This window comes from Schistocerca serialis, unplaced genomic scaffold (assembly GCF_023864345.2).
Source record: "Schistocerca serialis cubense isolate TAMUIC-IGC-003099 unplaced genomic scaffold, iqSchSeri2.2 HiC_scaffold_843, whole genome shotgun sequence".
NCBI lineage: Eukaryota > Metazoa > Arthropoda > Insecta > Orthoptera > Acrididae > Schistocerca > Schistocerca serialis.
In genome coordinates, this window is record NW_026048456.1 from 689,257 (window position 1) to 713,239 (window position 23,983).

The following is a 23,983-nucleotide window of genomic DNA, read 5'->3' on the forward strand; positions in this document are numbered from 1 at the left end:
CGTAGTGTACAGTTCTGCCACTGGGCACAAGAGAAATTACGGGACGATGACAGATTTATTGCGCGCGTTCTGTTTAGCGACGAAGCGTCATTCACCAACAGCGGTAACGTAAACTGGTATAATATGCACTATTGGGCAACGGAAAATCCACGATGGCTGCGACAAGTGGAACATCAGCGACCTTGACGGGTTAATGTATGGTGCGGCATTATGGGAGGAAGGCTAATTGGCCCCCATTTTATCGATGGCAATCTAAATGGTGCAATGTATGCTGCATGACAGAATGGCGATGTACTTCCAACATGATGGATGTCCGGTACATAGCTCGCGTGCGGTTGAAGCGGTATTGAATAGCATATTTCATGACAAGTGGATTGGCCGTCGAAGCACCATACCATGGCCCGCACGTTCAACGGATCTGACGTCCCCGAATGTCTTTCTGTTGGGACAGTTGAAGGATATTTGCCATCGTGATCCACCGACAACGCCTGACAACATGCGTCGGCGCATTGTCAGTGCATGTGCGAACATTACGGAAGGCGAACTACTCGCTGTTGAGAGGAATGTCGTTACACATATTGCCAAATGCATTGAGGTTGACGGACATCATTTTGAGCATTTATTGCATTAATGTGGTATTGACAGGTAATCACGCAGTAACAGCATGCGTTCTCAGATATGATAACTTCACAATGGTATATGTATCACATTGGAACAATCGAAATAAAATGTTCAAACGTACCTAAGTTCTGTATTTTAATTTAAAAAACCGACCTGTTACCAACTGTTCGTCTAAAATTGTGACTATTACAGCGCCATCTATCACAAAGCGAAAAAAGTGATCCAACTAAAACATTCATATTTCATTACGTACTACACGAATATGTAATAAAAAATAGGGGTTCCTATTAAAAAAAACGCAGTTGATACCCGTTTGACCTGTGGTAGAGCCACCTAGCGGGCCAACCATAGCGCCATCTGGTTTCCCCCTTCAAGCTAGACAAGTTTCGTTCTTTGTTGTTTTTATGTTTGACGCTTATTTCGTAAGATATTTGGCCCGATCACGATCAATGGACCACCCTGTATAATGCCCAATAACTAACAACCAATCGAAAGAGCATATTTCATAGTTTTGTTTATGTCATTTCAGGTTTCATTTTGACTCACCAGATGGCAGGGCGATAATAGCTTGCAAAATGGTGACTAATCAACAGAAAGCAATTTTTGTGTTGCAGTATGTGTGAACAGAATCTGTCACTATCTTGCAGCGTGCGTTCCGAAGACAGTACAAGATAGAGCCACTGACCGACCAAAGTATTCTGCGATAGCATCGACAGTTCAAGGACACAAACTGCCTCCGTAAAAGGAAAAGCTCTGGGCCACCACCTGCCAAAGAGTAAACAGTGGAGAGGACACGAGATGTATTCCATCGTAGCCCAAACGAATCGACGTGTCGAGCAAGTCGCGAACTGAGCATTCCTCAGTCAACGGTGTGCAAGATTCTGTGGAAGCGATTACGTCAGGAACCGTATCGCGCACAACTGCTGCAAAGTTTACGGCCGAACGACCGCACCATTAGATTCGAATTTTAGGAACGTTCCTAGAAAGCAATGGAAGGTGACGTGTTCAGTGGTGAGGTGATGTTCTGCCTAAACGGTAAAGTGAATCGTCACGGCGTCCTCACAGGGAGTACGGAAAATCCCAGTGTTACAGTGGAGATTGAAAGAGGTCCTCCAAAGGCGAATGTCTTCTGTACTGTGTCATGTAGCAACGTTTAAGAACCCTACTTCTTCCCTGGGAAAACTTTCATGGGTTATGATGCACCTACACATGTTACAAGACTGGTTGCAATGCACACTTCATATTCCAACAAGATGGAGCTCTGCCTCATTGGCATAGAGAACTGCGTCGCCATATGAGCAATGAACTTCCGAACAGGTGGGTTCAATGTTTTGTGCCCAGGATGATTTGACACCCTTCAGGTAGCCCGCAAGGTCTTCCAACCTCACAGTTTGTTTTCTTCATTGGGGATAAGTGAAAGGCAATGTGTACCTTCCACCTTTTGCGACAATATTGGGTGATCCCCAAGATTGTATCACTGTTGCGCTAGGGAACATTGACAGGTATGTACTCAAAAGTTTATGGGCTGACCTTATTAGTGGAACAAAGAGAGCACCACCCCACATTGCATTGTTGGCAAATTTATTCAAGATGGCGTATTCAAGATGGCGGCGATACTGTGGCAATGTCGCAATGACGTCACTGCGTGGAGTTCAAATTTTGGCAGGAAAATAGGTCAATTGGGCTGTTGTTGTTGTTGTGGTCTTCAGTCCTGAGACTGGTTTGATGCAGCTCTCCATGCTACTCTATCCTGTGCAAGCTTCTTCATCTCCCAGTACCTACTGCAACCTACATCCTTCTGAATCTGCTTAGTGTATTCATCTCTTGGTCTCCCTATACGATTTTTACCCTCCACGCTGCCCTCCAATGCTAAATTTGTGATCCCTTGACACCTCAGAACATGCCCTACCAACCAGTACTTCTTCTTGTCAAGTTGTGCCACAAACTCCTCTTCTCCCCTATTCTACTCAATACCTCCTCATTAGTTACGTGATCTACCCATCTAATCTTCAACATTCTTCTGTAGCACCACATTTCGAAAGCTTCTATTCTCTTCTTGTCCAAACTATCTATCGTCCATGTTTCACTTCCATACATGGCTACACTCCATACAAATGCTTTCAGAAACGACTTCCTGACACTTAAATCTATACTCGATGTTAACAAATTTCTCTTCTTCAGAAATGCTTTCCTTGCCATTGCTAATCTACATTTTATATCTTCTCTACTTCGACCATCATCAGTTATTTTGCTTCCCAAATAGCAAAACTCCTTTACTACTTTAAGTGTCTTATTTCCTAATCTAATTCCCTCAGCATCACCCGACTTATGTCCGCAGCTCGTGGTCCTGCGGTAGCGTTCTCGCTTCCCACGCCCGGGTTCGATTCCCAGCGGGGTCAGGGATTTTCCCTGCCTCGTGATGACTGGGTGTTGTGTGATGTCCTTAGGTTAGTTAGGTTTAAGTAGTTCTAAGTTCTAGCGGACAGATGACCATAGTGCTCAGAGCCATTTGAACCATTTGAATCACCTGACTTAATTCGACTATATTCCATTATCCTCGTTTTGCTTTTGTTGATGTTCATCTTATATCCTCCTTTCAAGACACTGTCCATTCCGTTCAACTGCTCTTCCAAGTCCTTTGCTGTCTCTGACAGAATTACAATTTCATCGGCGAACCTCAAAGTTTTTATTTGTTCTCCATGGATTTTAATACCTACTCCGAATTTTTCTTTTGTTTCCTTTACTGCTTGCTCAATATACAGATTGAATAACATCGGGGATAGGCTACAACCCTGTCTCACTCCCTTCCCAACCACTGCTTCCCTTTCATGTCCCTCCACTCTTGTAACTGTCATCTGGTTTCTGTACAAATTGTAAACAGCCCTTCGCTCCCTGTATTTTACCCCTGCCACCTTCAGAATTTGAAAGGGAGTATTCCAGTCAACATTGTCAAAAGCTTTCTCTAAGTCTACAAACGCTAGAAACATAAGTTTGCCTTTCCTTAATCTTTCTTCCAAGATAAGGGGTAAGGTCACTATTGCCTCACGTGTTCCAACATTTCTATGGAATCCAAACTGATCCTCCCTGAGGTCGACTTCTACCAGTTTTTCCATTCGTCTATAAAGAATTCGCGTTAGTATTTTGCAGCTGAGACTTATTAAACTGATAGTTCGGTAATTTTCACATCTGTCAACACCTGCTTTCTTTGGGATTGGAATTATTATATTCTTCTTGAAGTCTGAGGGTATTTCGCCTGTCTCATACATCTTGCTCATCAGATGGTAGATTTTTGTCATGACTGGCTCTCCCAAGGCCGTCAGTAGTTCTAATGGAATGTTGTCCACTCCTGGGGCCTTGTTTCGACTCAGGTCTTTCAGCGCTCTGTCAAACTCTTCACGCAGTATCGTATCTCCCATTTCATCTTTATCTACATCCTCTTCCATTTCCATAATATTGTCCTCAAGTACATCGCCCTTGTATAGACCCTCTATATACTCCTTCCACCTTTCTGCTTTCCCTTCATTGTTTGGAACTGGGTTTCCATCTGAGCTCTTGATATTCATACAAGTGGTTCTCTTTACTCCAAAGGTCTCTTTAATTTTCCTGTAGGCAGTATCTATCTTACCCCTAGTGAGATAAGCCTCTACATCCTTACATTTGTCCTCTAGCCATCCCTGCTTAGCCATTTTGCACTTCCTGTCGATCTCATTTTTGAGACGTTTGTATTCCTTTTTGCCTGCTTCATTTACTGCATTTTTATATTTTCTCTTTTGATCAATTAAATTCAATATTTCTTCTGTTACCCACGGATTTCTACCAGCCCTCGTATTTTTCCTACTTGATCATCTGCTGCCTTCACTACTTCATCCCTCAGAGCTACCCATTCTTCTTCTACTGTATTCCTTTTCCCCATTCCTGTCAATTGTTCCCTTATGCTCTCCCTGAAACTCTCTACAACCTCTGGTTTAGTCAGTTTATCAAGGTCCCAACTCCTTAAATTCCCACCTTTTTGCAGTTTCTTCAGTTTTAATCTATCTTAATCAATTGGGCTACCTCCACTAAAATAACCCCCTCCCCTCTCCTCCCCTGGAAAATGGCGGGAAGTTCACATTCCAGCAGGACAATGCAACACACCAAGGATACCTCCACTAACCTAAGAAAATGGTGGGAAAATAGGTCACTTGGGCTACCTCCACTAAACTAAGTCATCCGACTGCCACCTCTTCCTAGGAATTGGCGGAAAAAGGACTCAGCCTGAGCTGGACAGGATGGACATAAGTCTTTATTTTCAGTTTAGAGGCAGTACCACCATTAAGCGTGTTCACCATGAGGTCTGGAGTCCAACTAACCTAGTACACAGTGCCACCACCAGAGGGCACTGTCGTCCTCCTGGAATGTAATCCAAGATGGTGGTCTGGAGGGGAAAATGGTGGGAACAGGACTCAGCCTGCGCTGGGCTGCTGGAGAGAGGAAGGAGTGTACTTTATTTATTTTTGGAACTATTTGCTTTGGGACAGATTTGACATAGTACATTTATTACACTGATACAAAACACTCACTCTGAGAAAGCAAGTGTTCAAAGACAAATTGAAGCAGACCACCCATCTCTGGTTGGGATGCCCTCACTCATCCACCACTGTGGCATTAGGACATCTCCAGACCAGTAGCTGTAGGATACCAAAAAATCCCGCCGGTTTTCTCTTCTGTAAGACAGGGCTTCGAATTCTGTTTGCGTAATTGTTCTGATTTCCCCCTGTCTGTGCTTAGAAGAATGATTCTATGATTAATGGTGGTTTTGCGAGTGTGCACAGACATGATGAAAGCTTTTAGTGGTGAGAACGTTTAACGTTTCTGAGATGTATGTTGACAGCAGGACGAACATTTTGCGGCGATGCGTCAGCCACGCTGGGCAGGTAAGCATGCGTGCAAGGCAAGACGCAGCTCGCATGTCGGTTAGGATCGCTAGGAACAATGCACCCTGTGCTATTCTAGGAAGCATTGGAACAGATTTCTGTAGCACAACCTGTGATGTCAGTAACCACAGGTCGAGAGGTATTGTCCCAGCACCCAGGCACCCAGTGGGTGACTTGGTTTTTATTCACATAGGGATGTGATGTCAGTACAACACTCGAAGAATTCTAACTGTATATCCGAAAATAGATGCGACTTTCACCTGCTGGCTGTAGGCGATAGTGGTGTGAGGGCAGTTGCTCGCACTCCAGCGTTCATCACTTTGCAGCAGCAGTGGTGCCCCCGACTCCTGGTAGCGTGTGCAGCGTTGTCGGCGTCGACGTCGCGTGTCGGGCGTGGGGATGTGTTGTTTAGTAGCGATCTTTTGTTTAAACTATATTCCATCGATTTCCCCTATTCCGGGAGTTAAAAAAAACTACCCCATACATGTGAAGGATATCGATTTAATTAATTTGCATAAATTTTTTATATCAACATGGTGTTAGCGGTACATAAGTTAAGGGGAGGGTGTTGGTGGGTGTGTGACATGGAGCAGAGGAGCAGGTTAGGTGCAGACCACTAGGTTAAATTGCATAATTTTTATGTAAAATGCGGTACAATAGTTTAAGAGGGTGGGGGTGGGTGTCAAAGAAGAGTGCGCCAGAAATGGCTTTCAAAAGTGTGTGAAATTCGAAAAGTGTACAAGAAAATGGTGGGAGGACATAACAAATAATTTAATATGGTATCAAAGGGGGTAATATAGTTTAAGGTTATGGAGGTGACACGGAAATCCAGTTAACAGAACAATAGGTTCAGTGCTGACAAAGGGCCAAACATTTGGTTAAGGCACCCAGAGTGCAGTGCCAAACATTAGGTTATGCAACATGTTTGCCCCATTAAATTGCTTCTTACAAGATCTACATCTTTCCAAACAGCTGAGAATGAAGAGCAATAGATTTCCAACCTCTGCAAACTGAATTGTTTATAGATAAACAATATGTCCTCGAATTTCCTGTTACGAGTCCCTTTCTCTCCACCACAAGGCCGCCATTTTCCATATATTTCATACATTGCTTTGAATCCCACAAACTGTTTAAATGAAAATATTCCATACCTTGTCTAAATTATTTAAACAATATTCCATACACTACAATCGAATTCCCTCCAAATGACCAATCAACTGAGTCTTTTTCCCACCAACTTCTGGGAGGGAGGGTGGGGGGTGAGGTGGTTTACCAGAAGGGGAGAGGTTAATTAACTGATCAGTTTAATTAAATAGTCAATCAAATTGATAAGAGTGAGAAGGGCTATTCCAATAACTCAGACCTGAAAGTGTACCTGTAGCAGTGAGGGGGGGAGGTTTCTTGAGGGGCGAGGTTTCTTGAAGGGGGAGGGGAGTGGAGGGGGTGCAGACACAATAGGGTAAGTGACTGTCAATCAAAAGAAAGGATCCTTTTAGTAGAACAATAGGTTAAGGAGCTGTCAATCAAAGGAGAACAATAGGTTACGTACCTGTCAATTAATGGAGAATGATAGGTTAAGTACCTGTGAATCAAAGGAGAACAATAGGTTTGCCCCTGAGTGCATACCTGACTGTGATGTAGGCAACCTACACTAACAAAATGCGCCAGAGCAGACCTTGTCCCCCTACTGACAACAGTCCCCTGCATGTCCACAGGGGACTGTTCAAGCTGGCCGGTCAGAATGGCCAAGCGGTTCTAGGTACTACAGTCTGGAACCGCGTGACTGCTACAGTCGCCGGTTCGAATCCTGCCTCGGGCATGGATGTGTGTGATGTCCTTAGGTTAGTTAGGTTTAAGTAGTTCTAAGTTCTAGGGGACTGATGGCCTCAGAAGTTAAGTCCCATAGTGCTCAAAGCCATTCGAGCTAGTGGAGGCTCTGTAATGGTATGGGGCGTGTGCAGTTGGAGTGATATGGAACCTCTGATATGTCTAGATACGACTTTGGCAGATGACACATAGGTAAGCACCCCATCTAGTCACCTGTATCCATTCATGTCCATTGCGCATTCTGACTGACTTGAGCAATCCCAGTAGAACAATGCGACACCCCACACGTCCAGAGTTGCCACAGAGTAGCTCCAGGAACGCTCTTCTAAGTTTAAACACTTACAGACATGAATATTATTTGCATATCTGGGATGCCTCGCATTGTGCTGTTCAGAAGAGATCTCTACGCCCTTGTACTCTTACAGATTGACAGCCCTGCAGGATTCATGGTGTCAGTTCCCTCCAGCACTACTTCAGACATTAGTCAAGTCCACGCCACGTCGTGTTGCGGCACCTCAGTGTGCTCCCGGGGGCGCTACACGATATTATGCAGGCATACCTGTTTTTTGGCCCTTCAGTGTTAAATACTGTGTTGGTGTGGGCAGCTTTATGTCAGACAGACTGTGAGTTCTATTGAACAGCGTTGCCTAGAACGAGAGAGATATTTTCCCATTGAGTACTATGAAAAATCAGTGGTATCAGAGTACTCTCTAGAAAATGTAAATCGTATTACATTCGGCGAAACGCCTTTAATTAACGGACAAATACGAGTAGTTTCTGGGGTTGAGTAATAATAGAAGCGATCGAGATAACAATTTATGACAACATCCTCAGTAAAGGTGGCTTCCTGCAGCTAAGCACGGCGGAAGGTTGAAGCGGGCGCAGCGAGCGACAACGGATACATTGCTTTATATGGCGCTGGATCGAGCATCAGTGGCGTCACAGAAGGCAGTGCGGCTCTAGAGAAACCAAAAGACAGTCACCAATCGACAACGGCCGAGGAGTACTCGGCTAGAAGCTCGTGGATATTGAACCACTTGACGCCGCTGGCAGCTCGAGAGTATTTTATCAAAATAATATTCAATTGTAATAGTCGAGAAGTAGTTGTTCTTCCTGAGAAAGTAAACAAAAGTAATTATTGAGGAAGGATGCTTGCATTTTTACAGACATAACAAAAGGAAAAGAAACAGGTCATGAATAGGGTATACTTCCATAGACCTTATAACTCCCAGTCGATGAGCGTGGAGGACTATGAGTAATGTGAGTGTTCTCTATACTCTTCTCACTCCGGTCAGACAGCTCAAGGTCATTTGTCCCGCTCTCCCCACCTCACGCGACCATCCCTCCACAGCAGCTTTTGCACTCTCTCCCAGTGCAGTAACCATGCCTTCTGCAGCTATACAACAAAAGTGCGTGAGTGAATCTATGCGTTTACATTCAAACTGTGCATGATGTCGAGCCTGAGAGGTATTGGGCGCCAGTCTAAGGACACTGGGCATAACGTGTTTAATTTCTTCAAAGCGCTGGAAAACTGCCAAAGAATAGGTTTTTGGTTTTTTGAGAGATAGCATGTCAGGTCTCGGCAAGAATAGTGCAACGTATCTCTGAGGAATCCAATAAAAGTGTAATCGAAAATGAAGATGACCTAGGGCAAAGTAAAAAACATTGCACACCAAAAACCTGTCATAAGGTTGGATTATTTCCAGAAAGACGTAATCCATTGCTCAGATCACGAATTTTATGGTAATAGTGAATACCCAACACTTAAAAAACTATTATCTGGCAGGATTCTAACAGAAACTGTGGTCTAAAGGTCCTTTTAGGTAAAGGACCATGTCTGATAATCTGCCATGCCCGATCGGCCAAATACCTTTTCATAGAGGGACGGAATTGGTGTTTCAGTCTAAAAGCAGTGCTGATTATCATCAAGAGATGAATAATGTAGTATTTGGGGAATGGTTCACTGATCTCCTTCAAAGCCTGGAAGAAGGGTGTGTGATAGTCATGAACAATGCAAACTATCGTTCCATGCTTAACGAAAAAATTCCCAACACAAATTCCAATAAAGCTGACATTTTGGAATGTCTGCAGAGCAAAAGCATACCCCATGATCCCACACACATGATGGGCGAATTCATTTCCTTGTTAGGCATCGCAGCTGCATTTGTAGGCGATATGAGCTTGATGAGCCATTGGCCTTGCCGCTTTGGTAACACCGGTTCCCGTCAGAACACCGAAGTTAAGTGCTGCCGGGCTGGGCTAGCACTTGGATGGGTGACCATCCAGTCTGCCGAGTGCTGTTGGCAAGCTAGGTGCACTCATCCCTTGTGAGGTAAACTGCGGAGCTACTTGATTGAGAAGCAGCGGCTCCGGTCTCGGAAACTGACATACGGCCAGGAGAGGGGTGTACTGACCACATGCCCCTCCATATCCGCATCCAGCGACGCCTGTGGACTGGGGATGATGACACGGTGGCCGGTCTGCACCGTTGGGCCTTCATGGCCGGTTCGGGAGAAGTTATGAGTCTGATGATCTAGCTGCAGAACTGGGACATGAAGTAATATGGCTTCCTGTCAGTATAATCTCATTGAACTGATATGGGCTAAGATAAAGTGAGAAGTAGCAGACAAGAATTGTGCATTGAAATATGGAGAAGAGAGAAAATTATTGAAGGACGCCATTAAACACGAAACAATAGAAGATTGGCAGAAATGTATTGCCCGTGTGGAGCGACTGCAGGAAGAAGAATTCGTGAAGCAAGAACTTGGAGATGAATGCATTCAGAAGAAAATGGTTCAAATGGCTCTGAGCACTATGGGACTTAACAGCTGTGGTCATCAGTCCCCTAGAACTTAGAACTACTTAAACCTAACTGACCTAAGGACATCACACACATCCATGCCCGAGGCAGGATTCGAACCTGCGACCGTAGCAGTCGCGCGGTTCCGGACTGCGCGCCTAGAACCGCGAGACCACCGCGGCCGGCGCATTCAGAAGATTGTAATAAGTCTACGTGAAGACTGTGACCACAGTTGCAGTGACTACACAGTGAAGATGATGTCCGCCTGCTATAATTTCCGTTGATAGGTTAAATTTAAACTTTTCCTTTTCTTTCCCTTTATTAATATGCGAAACAAAGTTCACTAAAATGTAATGAATTAATTCTACACACCGACGATGCTTATTCTTGTTGGTACCTTGCTTATGCACCAAAAGCTGTTGACTGTACGGTGTTCTTGCAAGGAAGTAGAGGGGAGCATATAGAGTGGGCATAAAGGCACGTGACCTTGAGCTGCCTGGTCAGAGTGAAAAGAGTGTAGTTTACACAAGAGGTGAACTCACGAGGGATACATTGTAGTCCCTACACTTGAGGCAAGCCTTATAAATATCTGCGAACCACACTGTATAGGAAGGCACTTTATTTAACGTACTTGAAAATGAGTGGCAAGTGTTTGCTTCTCAGGTGGCTCAGTGTCTTCTCTACAGATCCCCACGTCAGGAGCTGGTGCTTCGGGTCGTCCAGGAACCCCTCCTCTGTGAGGTTTCCTTCACATGGCGGCTGCTGCAAAACTCGGCCCAGCGGTTCTGCACTGATGTTGTGGAAGATGGCGGACAGTGGCTCGAGGATCCTGGCAGGCATGGCCAGCCGTAGGTGGTGCCGGTTCGCCAAAATGGCGGAGCACGCATACTCCACCAGCAGGTTCCCCAGTCTGCCACCAGGCTGCGCTGTCACCACACCGTCCATGCAGGCTCCTGTTTCCTATAATACATAAAGCATAAGATGTTAAACACGACATATTACTGCAATTATGGTTGCCTGTAAATGGTGATGACACTGGCCATATGTACACTGATCAGCAAGAACAGTAAGACCACCTACATAATAGTGAGTATGTCCGCATCATGGGCACGAATAGCAGCAGCGACGAATCGTGGCATGGAAGCAATGATGCCTTGGTAGGTCACTGAAGGGAGTTGGCACCATATCTGCACACACTAGCTGCCCAATTTCCATAAACATGGGAGAGGGAGGCGATCAGCTCTTGAATCCACATTCAGTCACAACCCAGATGTGGCGAGTTGTGGGGCCAGCACATCAATTGTAACTCACCACTGTGACATGACACATTATCTTGTCGGAACATACCATTGACATCAGAAAACATAATCGTCATGAAGGGGTGTACGTGGTCTGCAACCTCTGTACAATACTCGTCGATCATCGTGGCCCCTTATGCAAGGCCTACTGGACCCGTGGACGCCCACGTGAGTGTTCCCCAGAGCATAATGGAGCCGCCGCCAGCTTGTTTCCGTCCTGCTGTACGGATGTTGAGGAACTGTCACCCTGGAAGACGACGAATTCGCGTCCTTCTATCAGCGTCATGAAAAAGCATCGGGATTCATCTGACCAAGCAACGCCCTGCCACTGCACCAACATCCAGTGTCAATGATCACGTGCCCATTTCAGTCGTAGTTGCCGATGTTGTGGTGTGGCACATGCATGGGTCGTCAGATATGAAAATTAAGGAGATTGTAAATTGTTAAACGACAGAGTTATTAATTAATACATTTCCAAGAAAGGGGCCATTTAGATACTTCTACCTACACCTAGGGCAGTTGATAGCAGATGTTCCATTTGGCGGTCCGCTGCACCCCCTAAATACAGCTATAGATGCAATACGAGGAGACGCTTTGCACCAAGATATCAAATTGTCCACGTCAGTCAAATGCCCACGTATGTTGTGCCTCGGATGACGTCGCAGCTGGGTAGTGTTGAATGCGTTTTCGGTAAAAGTAGGAAGTGAACACGCAAGTACTGAGCACCATCTTTGATTTCACGGGAGTACCTTTTAGTGTGTCGCCCGTTATGTTGACAAAACCACGTGGCAAGTGGCGAGATTATTTTCCACTTTTAAGGCGAGCAAATAACTTTTGGTGGTTAGAAGTCAGGGCGATAGACCAATTTATTTGGAACTTCCCATAGAGATCACCTCTGAACCGTTAATAGTGCTGTTTTCGATAGGGATATTAGTCACAATATTAAGACTTATATTTTGTGCAAGTGAACGTTTACAGAATATATCAATCAGGTAAAACTCAAAAATTTTATTTATAGTCATAGCTGACGATCCCGCTGAGAAAATAGCAAGAGTAATGGGGACTTGCAGACTGGAAATTATGATCAGTATGTTCTCCATCGCATTTTGGCTGACGGAGAAAATAATTTTCAGGCTCTTGTAGATGGCGAAGGTACGTGGAAAGCACGCACGGACTCTTAGTCTTTTCATAATGACATAACAAAGTAACGATCATTTGATTGTTACCCGCCGCCCGACAGTGTGTTAACATATTAGGGAATAACTTCCGTGGCGCTAGAATGAGTTCGAGAAGGGTAAAGAACGTACGGGAGAAAAGCGTTTGGAGCACATCCAACAAATAATTGAGGATGTTCGGCGTAGGTGTTGCTCTGACTGACGAGATTTGCGTAGGACAGGTAGCCGTTGTGAGACACTTCAAATCAGTCACAGGACTGGTGAAAAAAGGTTTAAAAAATAAATAAAGGGTACTCAACCTTTTGAACACAAATAGATTCGAGAAGGAACTGAATTTATACAATGGAGAATAAGGACTGCTTGTTATCTTCCTTTTTTGTCTGCTTGCTACCGATTTAGAAGCTCAAAGAGTTCCTCTTTGGGTGCTTTAGGTTAGTAATCGATGACTAGCACCACAAGTATATCCGGTATCTTTAATGCAGCATCCACGACTCACTGAGTCGTGTGGTGACTACGCCATACGATTCTGGATTACATTAATCGGATCTACAGGGGATAGGCAAAATAATGTGAACACCTGTACTTACTTGGGAATGGTTTATTAACAAGGGGTTGGACCTCCATTTTCCCGTAATACAGCTGCAATTCTTCTTGGAATACTGGCATATAATGAATAACTGTATAGTCTCCAATAGAATGTTAGGCCACTCTTCGATCAGAGCCTTTTCTGACTCCTGTAGCGAAAAGGGAGGCGGATATCTGTTCCGGAGTCTACGCTCCGATACCGATCACAAGGGTTGGATAATTTTCGAGTCTGTGGGCTATGCTGGCCAGGGAAGTCGCTGCAGTTCAGTTGCATGCTTCTCATACCGCGATTGTGCTGTCCTGACTATGTGAATGGGTGCATTATCGTCCTGAAATATGGGATTATTGTTGGGAAACAACATTTCCATCATAAGGTGCGCCTGATCATCTAAAATATTTACATAAACTTTGGCAGTAATGATGTGACTAGCAGTATACCATCATATGGCTGCCCACACTATCACACATCCACCTCCACGCTTAACAGCTGGAATGAAGCAATCAGGATTGTAGGCTTCGTTTAGCGTTCTCCAGGCGTAAACCCGCCACGATGTTGGAAATAACGGAAACCTTGAGTCGTCGGACCATATGTCATGTTTCCACTGATCATCCGTCCAGGATTTATGCTCCTGACACCATGTCTTACGCTTCTTTGCGTTGGTTGTCGCCACTTATCGTTTCGGTGTAGCAGTCCGTCCATAAACATTGGCTTTATGGAGTTCTCGGCGAACAGTGTCGACAGATACAGTCTCGAAGATGGATATTGAGCTCTGAAGTCACTTTAGCCGCCATGGTTTTGTGTTGTTTTGGCACAATTCGTATCAGCATACGACTATCTCTGTCATTATTACTATTACGTTTACACGATGGTGTCTTTCCATGTTTTGTGTAGGCTGTCACGACTGTTGAAACAGTTGCTCTTGAAACATTCAATAAGTTGGCCGTCTAGATTACTGATGCTGCAGCTAATGGGGTCCCCACAATCTGCCCTCTTTGGAACTCTGTTAGGTCTTTCATTGCACGTCGATCTCGGCTTCTAAATGCAGATAAGAAGTGTGCACTACTCGTAAACAACCTGCACTGTTGCCTAGTCCGTACTGAACAAGCACAGTCCAGCACGACACGTGCCTTACCTGCGTTGTTGATCGGCAAACACAACCATCCCATTACTAACACTGTTACCATTATTTTATCCATCCCCTTTCAAATGGCTCTAAGCATTACGTTTAACAGCTGACGCTGATATTTGCAGAAGTATGGAAGCAACATGAAGGAACTGACCTTTATTTGGGGCGACCTGACGAACGCAGTGATGGTATCAACACGGCTGCCACGTGCCACCAACCTCGGCGAATATACGACGTGGTCGGTGGCGGCATCCTGCAAGGAGACAAGGAACATCTGAGGTCATCAGTCCTCTAGACTTAAAACTACTTAAACCTAAGTAACCTAAAGGCATCACACACATCCATGCCCGAGGCAGGATTCGAACCTGCGACCGTAGCAGCAGCGCTGTTCCAGACTGAAGCGCCTAGAGCTGCTCGGCCACAGCGTCCGGCCCCCTATCCCCTTTACTTACGGTCGTACACAGCATTGATTACTACCCTAAAGCCCCTGATGATCAAGTCTCAAAACTTCGCAATTGATAGTCAAGAGACAAAAGACGGTAAACATAGATGGCTGGTGACAAAACAGTAAGAGGATAAATAGTTTTAACTCTTTACAATAAAATATTTAACAGCTGACGCTAATATTTGCAGAAGTATGGAAGCAACATGAAGGAACTGACCTTTATTTGGGGCGACCTGACGAACGCAGTGATGGTCTCTGTGGTGTCTCCTAAATTGTAGCTGACGATCAACAGTAACAACAGAGGTATCAACACGGCTGGCACGCGCCACCAACCTCGGCGAATATACGACGTGGTCGGTGGCGACATCCTGCAAGGAGACAAGGAAAATCCTTCATCGCTGGTCTGCCAAGCTCCAAGTGGATGGATACCTCTCTCCAAATTGTTATGAAGCACCAGGTGTTCAGATGTGCGTACCATGTTGACTGGTGTGATGAACATTGCTAGTTGTTAAAATTGCAACACCATACCTATGTAGAATCGGAGAGGAAAGGAATATGTGGAAAACACAGATAAGGAGAAGGGACAGGATGATAGGACATCTGCTAAGACATGAGGGAATGACTTCCATGGTGCTAGAGGGAGCTGTAGAGGGCAAAAACTGTAGAGGAAGACAGAGATTGGAATACGTCAACCAAATAATTGAGGACGTAGGTTGCAAGTGCTACTCTGAGATGAAGAGGTTAGCACAGGAATGGAATTCGTGGCGGGCCGCATCAAACCAGTCAGTAGACTGATGACAAAAAAAAAAAAAAAAAAAAAAAAAATCTGAAAGCGAATAACTACTTATTGGGCGTGCGCAGAACAGTAGCTAGAATACGTGGTTAGATTTGTACGGGATTTCGGGGATATACACTACTGGCCATTAAAATTGCTACACCACGAAGATGACGTGCTACAGAAGCGAAATTTAACTGACAGGAAGAAGATGCTGTGATATGCAAATGATTAGCTTTTCAGAGCATTCACACAAGGTTGGCGCCGGTGGCGACACCTACAACGTGCTGACATGAGGAAAGTTTCCAACCAATTTCTCATACACAAACAGCAGTTGACCGGCGACGCCTGGTGAAACGTTGTCGTGATGCCTCGTGTAAGGAGGAGAAATGAGTACTATCACGTTTCCGACTTTGATAAAGGTCGGATGGTAGCCTATTGCGATTGCGGTTTATCGTATCGCGACATTGCTGCTCGCGCTGGTCGAGATCCAATGACTGTTAGAGAATATGGAATCGGTGGGTTCAGGAGGGTAATACGGAACGCCGTGCTGGATCCCAACGGCCTCGTATCACTAGCAGTCGAGATGACAGGCATCTTATCCGTATGGCTGTAACGGATCGTGCAGCCACATCTCGATCCCTGAGTCAACAGACGGGGACGTTTGCAAGACAACAACCATCTGCACGAACAGTTCGACGACGTTTGCAGCAGCATGGACTATCAGTTCGAAGGCCATGGCTGCGGTTACCCTTGGCGCTGCATCACAGACAGGAGGACCTGCGATAGTGTACTCAACGACGAACCTGGTTGCACGAATGGCAAAACGTCATTTTTGCGGATAAATCCAGGTTATGTTTACAGCATCATGATGGTCGCATCCGTGTTTGGCGACATCGCAGTGAACGCACATTGGAAGCGTGTATTCGTCATCGCCATACTGGTGTATCAACCGGCGTGATGGTATGGGGTGCCATCGGTTACAACTCTCGGTCACATCTTGTTCGCATTGACGGCACTTTGAACAGTGGACGTTACATTTCAGATGTGTTACGACCCGTGGCTCTACCCTTCATTCGATCCCTGCGAAACCCTACATTTCAGCAGGATAATGCTGGACCGCATGTTGCAGGTCCAGTACGGGCCTTTCTGGATACAGAAAATGTTCGACTGCTGCCCTGGCCAGCACATTCTCCAGATGTCTCACCAATTGAAAACATCTGGTCAATGGTGGCCGAACAACTGGTTCGTCACAATACGCCAGTCACTACTCTTGATGAACTGTGGTATCATGTTGAAGCTGCATAGGCAGCTGTACCTGTACACGTCATCCAAGCTCTGTTTGACTCAATGCCCAGGCGTATCAAGGCCGTTATTACGGCCAGAGGTGGTTGTTCTGGGTACTGATTTCTCAGGATCTATGCAACCAAATTGCGTGAAAATGTAATCACATGTCAGTTCTAGTGTAATATATTTGTCCAATGAATACCCGTTTATCATCTGCATTTCTTCTTGGTGTAGCAATTTTAATGGCCAGTAGTGTATACAGTTCTGTACATAAAACTGTCCTGAAGCAGCAAGAATGACTAGCTCGGTTAGGCATAGGGTCCAACTGTCCCCTGATGACAGATACGAGTACGTCATTCTGTGTAGCTTCGACACTGTGCCAGAGTTCAACAGTCATAATGGCTGACGTAATGTGAGTGTTAGTATCTACACTACCCGTGACCAGATGCTTTTAGTGGATGAAAGATCTGCAGAATATGCTGGCCAGGCCAGATGTCGGCCACACTCTGTATCGAGATAGGTCGGGGCAGCACGGGCAGGATGCGGTCTTACATTATCTTGCTGAAACATATAATAGTCACCGAGACCAACCATTCATACACCTTGTTTAATCCCTCTGATAAATCAATTACTCAAAATGACAGTCACAATCGCATTGTTTATTTTGCCGCCAACCGGTTTCAACCCGCGATGGGGTCATCTCCAGGGCAATTTACTCTGTAAAATTATAATATTTGTAAGTAATCATGTACGTAATCTACTAGCAATTAGACAAAGTTACATAAATAAACAGATTTTTATACCCATTTGGTCGCTCGCTGGAGTCGTCACCCTGCCTGTGTACGGTTAGTAACTATGCATAGTTGGCTCTCTGCATGAGCTTAAATAACGACCAACACGTGGGCAGACGGTAAACGCCCTCCACGGTGACCAACGGTAGTTATATGTTTAAGCAAGAAATCGTAAATTTTAAAGTTTGTTCCAGTTGTAATATAAAACATGATAAATAATAATGGTAAATATAGCTAATTAGACTTCGAGAAATTTACAACTATTTAAAATTCAGGTAACTGCTGTCCCATTCATGTTTCACATCATTTGTGGATAGAGCAGAGCCTTTTATCTTTTGTGGTAGGGACACCGTTGCCATGGGCGATAGTATATATCAAGCGCCCCCTAGCCTGTGTGGTTGGGACTCTGTCGTCATGGTAGACCCTTCGTATGAGTCGTCTGCTGTAATACCATCTTTGTGTGGCGTTCGAAGTTATGGTAACGGCGTACCATAACCATTCTTCCACCATATTTTTGTCAATCCATGTGGTCTTCTGCTGCTGCTATATTTATTATTATTATGTGTTATGTTTTATATTACAACTGGAACCAACTTTAAAATTTACGATTTTTTGCTTAAGCATGTAACTACCGTTGGTCACCGTGGAGGGCGTTTACCGTCTGCCCACGTGTTGTTGACCGTTATTTAAGTTCATGCAGAGAACCAACCATGCATACATCTACATCTACATGATTACTCTGCAATTCACATTTAAGTGCTTGGCAGAGGATTCATCGAGCCACAATCATACTATATCCCTACCATTCCACTCCCGAACAGCGCGCGGGAAAAACGAACACCTAAACCTTTCTGTTCGAGCTCTGATTTCTCTTATTTTATTTTGGTGATTATTCCTCCCTATGTAGGTTGGACTCAACAAACTATTTTCGCATTCGGAAGAGAAAGTTGGTGACCGAAATTTCGTAAATAGATCTCGCCGCGACGAAAAACGTCTTTGCTTTAATGACTTTCATCCCAACTCGCGTATCATATCTGCCACACTCTCTCCCCTATTACGTGATAATACAAAACGAGCTGCCCTTTTTTGCACCCTTTCGATGTCCTCCGTCAATCCCACCTGGTAAGGATCCCACACAGCGCTGCAATATTCTAACAGAGGACGAACGAGTGTAGTGTAAGCTGTCTCTTTAGTGGACTTGTTGCATCTTCTAAGTGTCCTGGCAATGAAACGCAACCTTTGGCTCGCCTTCCCCACAATATTATCTATGTGGTCTTTCCAACTGAAGTTGTTCGTAATTTTTACACCCAGGTACTTAGTTGAATTGACAGCCTTGAGAATTGTACTATTTATCGAGTAATCGAATTCCAACGGATTTCTTTTGTAACTCATGTGGATCACCTCACACTTTTCGTTATTTAGCGTCAAATGCCACCTGCCACACCATACAGCAATCTTTTCTAAATCGCTTTGCAACTGATACTGGTCCTCGGATGACCTTACTGGACGGTAAATTACAGCATCATCAGCGAACAACCTAAGAGAACTGCCCAGATTGTCGCCCAGGTCATTTATAGAGATCAGGAACAGCAGAGGTCCCAGGACGCTTCCATGGGGAACACCTAATATCACTTCAATTTTACTCGATGATTTGCCGTCTATTACTACGAACTGCGACCTTCCTGAAGGAAATCACGAATCCAGTCGCACAACTGAGATGATACCCCATAGGCCCGCAGCTTGATTAGAAGTCGCTTGTGAGGAACGGTGTCAATAGCTTTCCGGAAATCTAAAAATACGGAATCAACTTGAGATCCCCTGTCGATAGCGACCATTACTTCGTGCGAATAAAGAGCTAGCTGCGTTGCACAAGAACGATGTTTTCTGAAACCTTGCTGTTTACGTGTCAATAGATCGTTCCCTTCGAAGTGATTCATAATGTTTGAATACAGTATATGCTCGAAAACCCTACTGCAAACCGACGTCAATGATATAGGTCTGTAGTTCGATGGATTACTCCTACAACCCTTCTTAAACACTGGTGCGACCTGCGCAATTTTCCGATCTGCAGGTACAGATCTATCGGTGAGCGAGCGGTTGTATATGATTGCTAAGTAGGGAGCTATTGTATCAGCGTAATCTGAAAGGAACCTAATCGGTATACAATCTGGACCTGAAGACTTGCCCGTATCAAGCACGGCAGGGTGACGACTCCAGCGAGCGACCAAATGGGTATAAAAATCTGTTTATTTATGTAACTCTGACTAATTTTGTGTAGATTATGTACATGATTACTTACTAATATTATAACTGTACAGTGTAAATTGCCCTGAAGATGACCCCATCGCGTGTTGAAACCGGTTGGTGGCAAAATAAATAATGCGATTGTGACTGTCATTTTGAATAGTTGATTATAAGTAAATTAATCGCTGTTTATCTCCATACAAATATGTTGTCCATAAAAAATCCTCTGATAAACAATAAAGTTGAGAGAAGTGAAAAGAAAAGTTGAGGGTGAATTAATCGCATATTAATTTGTATTAAAAATGTTCTATAAATAATTGTGTTACGACGCCGCACAGTAGCCGGAAGCGCCTGGGAAAGAAGTACCATGCCACGCCTCCGTGTGTGGTGACACCAGGACGACCATGCAGCAGCAGCCAAGAAGTGGTGGGATGCCACTGCCGCCAGTCAAGAAATGAAATTAACTACTTCAAACGCCTGTCTTTGTCTCTTATAATTTTCTGCGTGGCGCAATGCTCTTGTGTAGCAGCAGACCAGGTCTTCTACAGAAGCCAATGTTTGGGTTAATTGAATACTTAAAGGATAGATACGAAAAATATAAGGAGCAGTGTGTGTAATATTTAGTTGAGAATATATTACAAGTGTGTTTCAACATTTATTTATTCTTATTGGTAGCCTGAGGTTAGTCGCTTGATTAGCAATGTGCTTATTGGTTTGAAGAATGATTTACAGTGCAACATTTAATTCGTTTGAAAATATTTACTTAAACCGAAACAAGAAATTATTCTTTGAAAGTGAAGAATCTATGAGAACTTGATTCTAGGTTTCGTGTAGAGAGAAATATATCTAAGCACGCTGTCAGGCATACTCCAGAGGCGACACACTGACAATTTCAATTAAATATTCGTTCCGCTTTTCCGCTTTTTCGCAGATTTGAATATTAGACCCTTGTTGTGGCTCCGTAAGCTTTCCCGGCGCAATAATTGGTTGTATTCATGTCTGATCTCCAGCAGGAACATATCATCTGGGCACAATATTTCGGTGTCCCATTTGGCCGTCATCTTCATGTGAGTAGGCCGTCGCACTGTCCCGCGCCGGAACTGAAATCAAACGCGGTGGCTCCCTTATACACCGACCGCGGGTCCATAGTGCGTAGCGAAAATAACTGCCCTCTAGCGACAGACACAGCTGCGCACCGTTGGTGAAAGTTCGCGGAAACGATGAATCAATATCAAACACTACTGAGAGTTTTTAATGACCGAAACAAGAACCGTTGTTTCTTAATGTCAAACAGAACAAGGTTCCAATTCTTACTGAAAGGAGACCCCTTATCTCTGTTTATAATATTATCAGACAGCCGGATTTCAATGGCTTCTTTCACTACACAGTCCTAGTCCCACAACGTAGGGGCAACCACTTGTGGCTCATCGCATAACATTATATGTCCTTCAGTAAGACAAGGATTTTTCTTCATATTTTTCTGGCTGAAATAAACGCTTGTGGCGATGATGCTCCATGCAACGATCCTGGACCGTATGAATCGTTTGTCCAATATAGGCTTCCCCGCAATGGCAGGGAATCTTGTAGACCCCGGGCTTTCTCGAACTCCAATTATCCCAGCAGAGCTCTGGTCTTAGCTGCCGGATGGAATAGAGCTGTAATACCAAATTTCTTTAAAATTCTTCCTGTTTTTGAAGATATGCTCCCCGCAAAAGGCAGGAATGCCACCGATTTGCTTGTATCTCCTGTTGGTTCCCGCGAAGGTCCAATCTGTAGAGCATTGACGGATCTGATTGTCAGCATAACAGCTTTTAGATCATTCAGTTCTTGTTTCAAACTATCTGCATCCGAGATGGCGTAAGCTCTTTTTACCAATGTACGTAGGATCCCTTTGCATTGATGTGATGGATGACATGCATGAATATATTGAACCATATCCGTGGGCTTACGATAAACAGTAGGTCATCATGTCCCATCATCCCTCTTGTAGACCAAGACATCTAAAAACGGAAGTTTTCCATCCTTTTCAGCTTCCATCATGAATGGATGTGGATAGTTCCACCCGAGTCGGAGATGAGTTATCCTTTTGCACTCAGGATTGGGAATGTGGAAACAGTTTAAATTATATTTCTACAACCCAAACGGAAGAAACACCAGAAGGATAACGACACGAAGAACTGGAAGATAGGGCACAGCCAACGGCCCTAACTAAGAGCTGCTGTCCAAACTACTGACTGTGCAAAGCAGAGGTGACGGTCCTGTGTATCCATGATACTCTACACTATCGCGCCCGATGCTGGTGCCATGTGACAATAAAAACCGCAGTCTGTTAACGTTCACTGTCACTGGGGCCCGCATGCTTGGGCACGTTCATCGGGATGCTTCACTTAGAACCGGTACTCGCCTGAGAAGGCCACGTCAGTCCTGTGTTCAGAGCTGCCGTTATTGGACCTCTACCGCCGCACCTCTGTCTTCCACTAAGGAGAGGGAAGCCGCAGTTGTGGAAGCTGTGACACACCAGACGTCTTCGTACTGTCATCTGTCTGTATCAAAGTCTTGCCGCAAACAAGCCCATTCCTGTATCGTCCTCTATGGCCAAAAAAGAGATTTCACTGTCCTCTCGGGCGATAGTCGCGTGGGATCGTTGATATTCTGCGTGTGGTTGTGTATGGGTCTCTTGAACCCATCGATTCCATATTCGCGTGGTAGTTGAAGGACCCTGACCAATGCGAGCAGCTCGAGTCATAAAACGATCTTCTCACTGACTAACAACGTTCAAATGCGATTTCCGAATGAGAAAGCCGCTGCACGATCCGCCAGATAAGTGAAAGGCACAAAATACTACCGAGCGAGGTGGCGCAGCAGTTAGCACAGTGGGCTCGCATTCGGTAAGACGACGATTCAAACCCGCGTCCGGCCATCCTGATTTAGGTTTTCCGTGATTTCCCTAAATCGCTTCAGGCAAATGCCGGGATGGTTCCTTTGAAAGGGCACGGCCGATTTCCTTCTGCATCCTTTCCCAATCCGATGGGACCGATGACCTCGCTGTTTGTTCCCCTCCCTCGAATAAGCCAACCAACCACGAAATACTAATTTGAATGCATGAACAGTCTCTGTTCCAGCTATGTAATTGCTTGTTAATTCCAGCTACCCGTTGAATGCGGTTAGAGTTTCATCACAGTGGAACACAAAAAAAAGGTTCAAATGACTCTGAGCACTATGGGACTTAACATCTGAGGTCATCAGCCCGCTAGACTTAGAACTACTTAAACCTAACTAACCTAAGGAAATCACAAACATCCATGCCCGAGGCAGGATTCGAACCTGCGACCGTAGCAGCAGCGCGGTTCCGGACTGAAGCGCCTAGAACCGCTCGGCCACAACTGTCGGACAGTGGAACAAAAAGGAAATAATTACAGCTCAAATGCGTGAACCTAGCGGGCAGTGGGGATAATATCGCTAACAGGTGAGTAAATCTGAAAAACTTTAAACTTACTTGGTTGAACTGTGAAAGCATCTAGATGGGACCGGTTGTCGTGTAAAACGGCGGTAGAAAACACTCTTGTGAAAGATATGAAGCTGGTATCTATACAAATACCATTGGTGATCTTGCAGCTCTCGAAGAATGAAATTACAATGAAATCCAGACCTTTAGCTGCTTATAGGCGCTGATATTTATCAACAATTTCACTTGTCAAATATGTTTTCTCTTCATTCCCACAGCTCACGGACATACATCACTAGACCGGCAAAAACGCATCTTTTAGCTACTGAAGTCTGACGTTTGGTGAGGTAAGATGGAGGCGTGAGGAAGTATGTGTATGGTACTGCTACGATTTTCTGAAACGAAATGAGCCTCACGAGGTAGTCTAAACAAATTCTGGAGTTAAGCAAATATTTGTGCACTAGTGAGTTCAATACATAAATTGTAGAATCGTGTCATGAAAAGAATATCAAGTTACATATATACACATTCGAAACAGACTGTAGCTTTCGTAAGAATGCTCAGATGAATAAGGGCATTCGTTACCAACGACAAATACCACGTTCTACTCGTAGGAGCACTTTCACAACGAGCATACTAGTCGAAGAAAA

The 23,983-nt window shown here is 44.7% G+C and overlaps 1 protein-coding gene across 1 annotated transcript in view; it reads right to left on the reverse strand.

Annotated features, from left to right (window-relative positions):
• The window catches only part of LOC126452263 (uncharacterized), a 151,840-nt gene that overhangs the window by 109,216 nt on the left and 18,641 nt on the right, over positions 1 to 23,983 (reverse strand). The window contains exons 2-3 of the mRNA XM_050091054.1: positions 14,501 to 14,599; positions 10,793 to 11,121 (exon numbers count right to left, since the gene is read on the reverse strand). Coding sequence (XP_049947011.1) covers positions 10,793 to 11,121; positions 14,501 to 14,599 — 428 coding nt within the window. The remainder of the gene's footprint in view (positions 1 to 10,792; positions 11,122 to 14,500; positions 14,600 to 23,983) is intronic.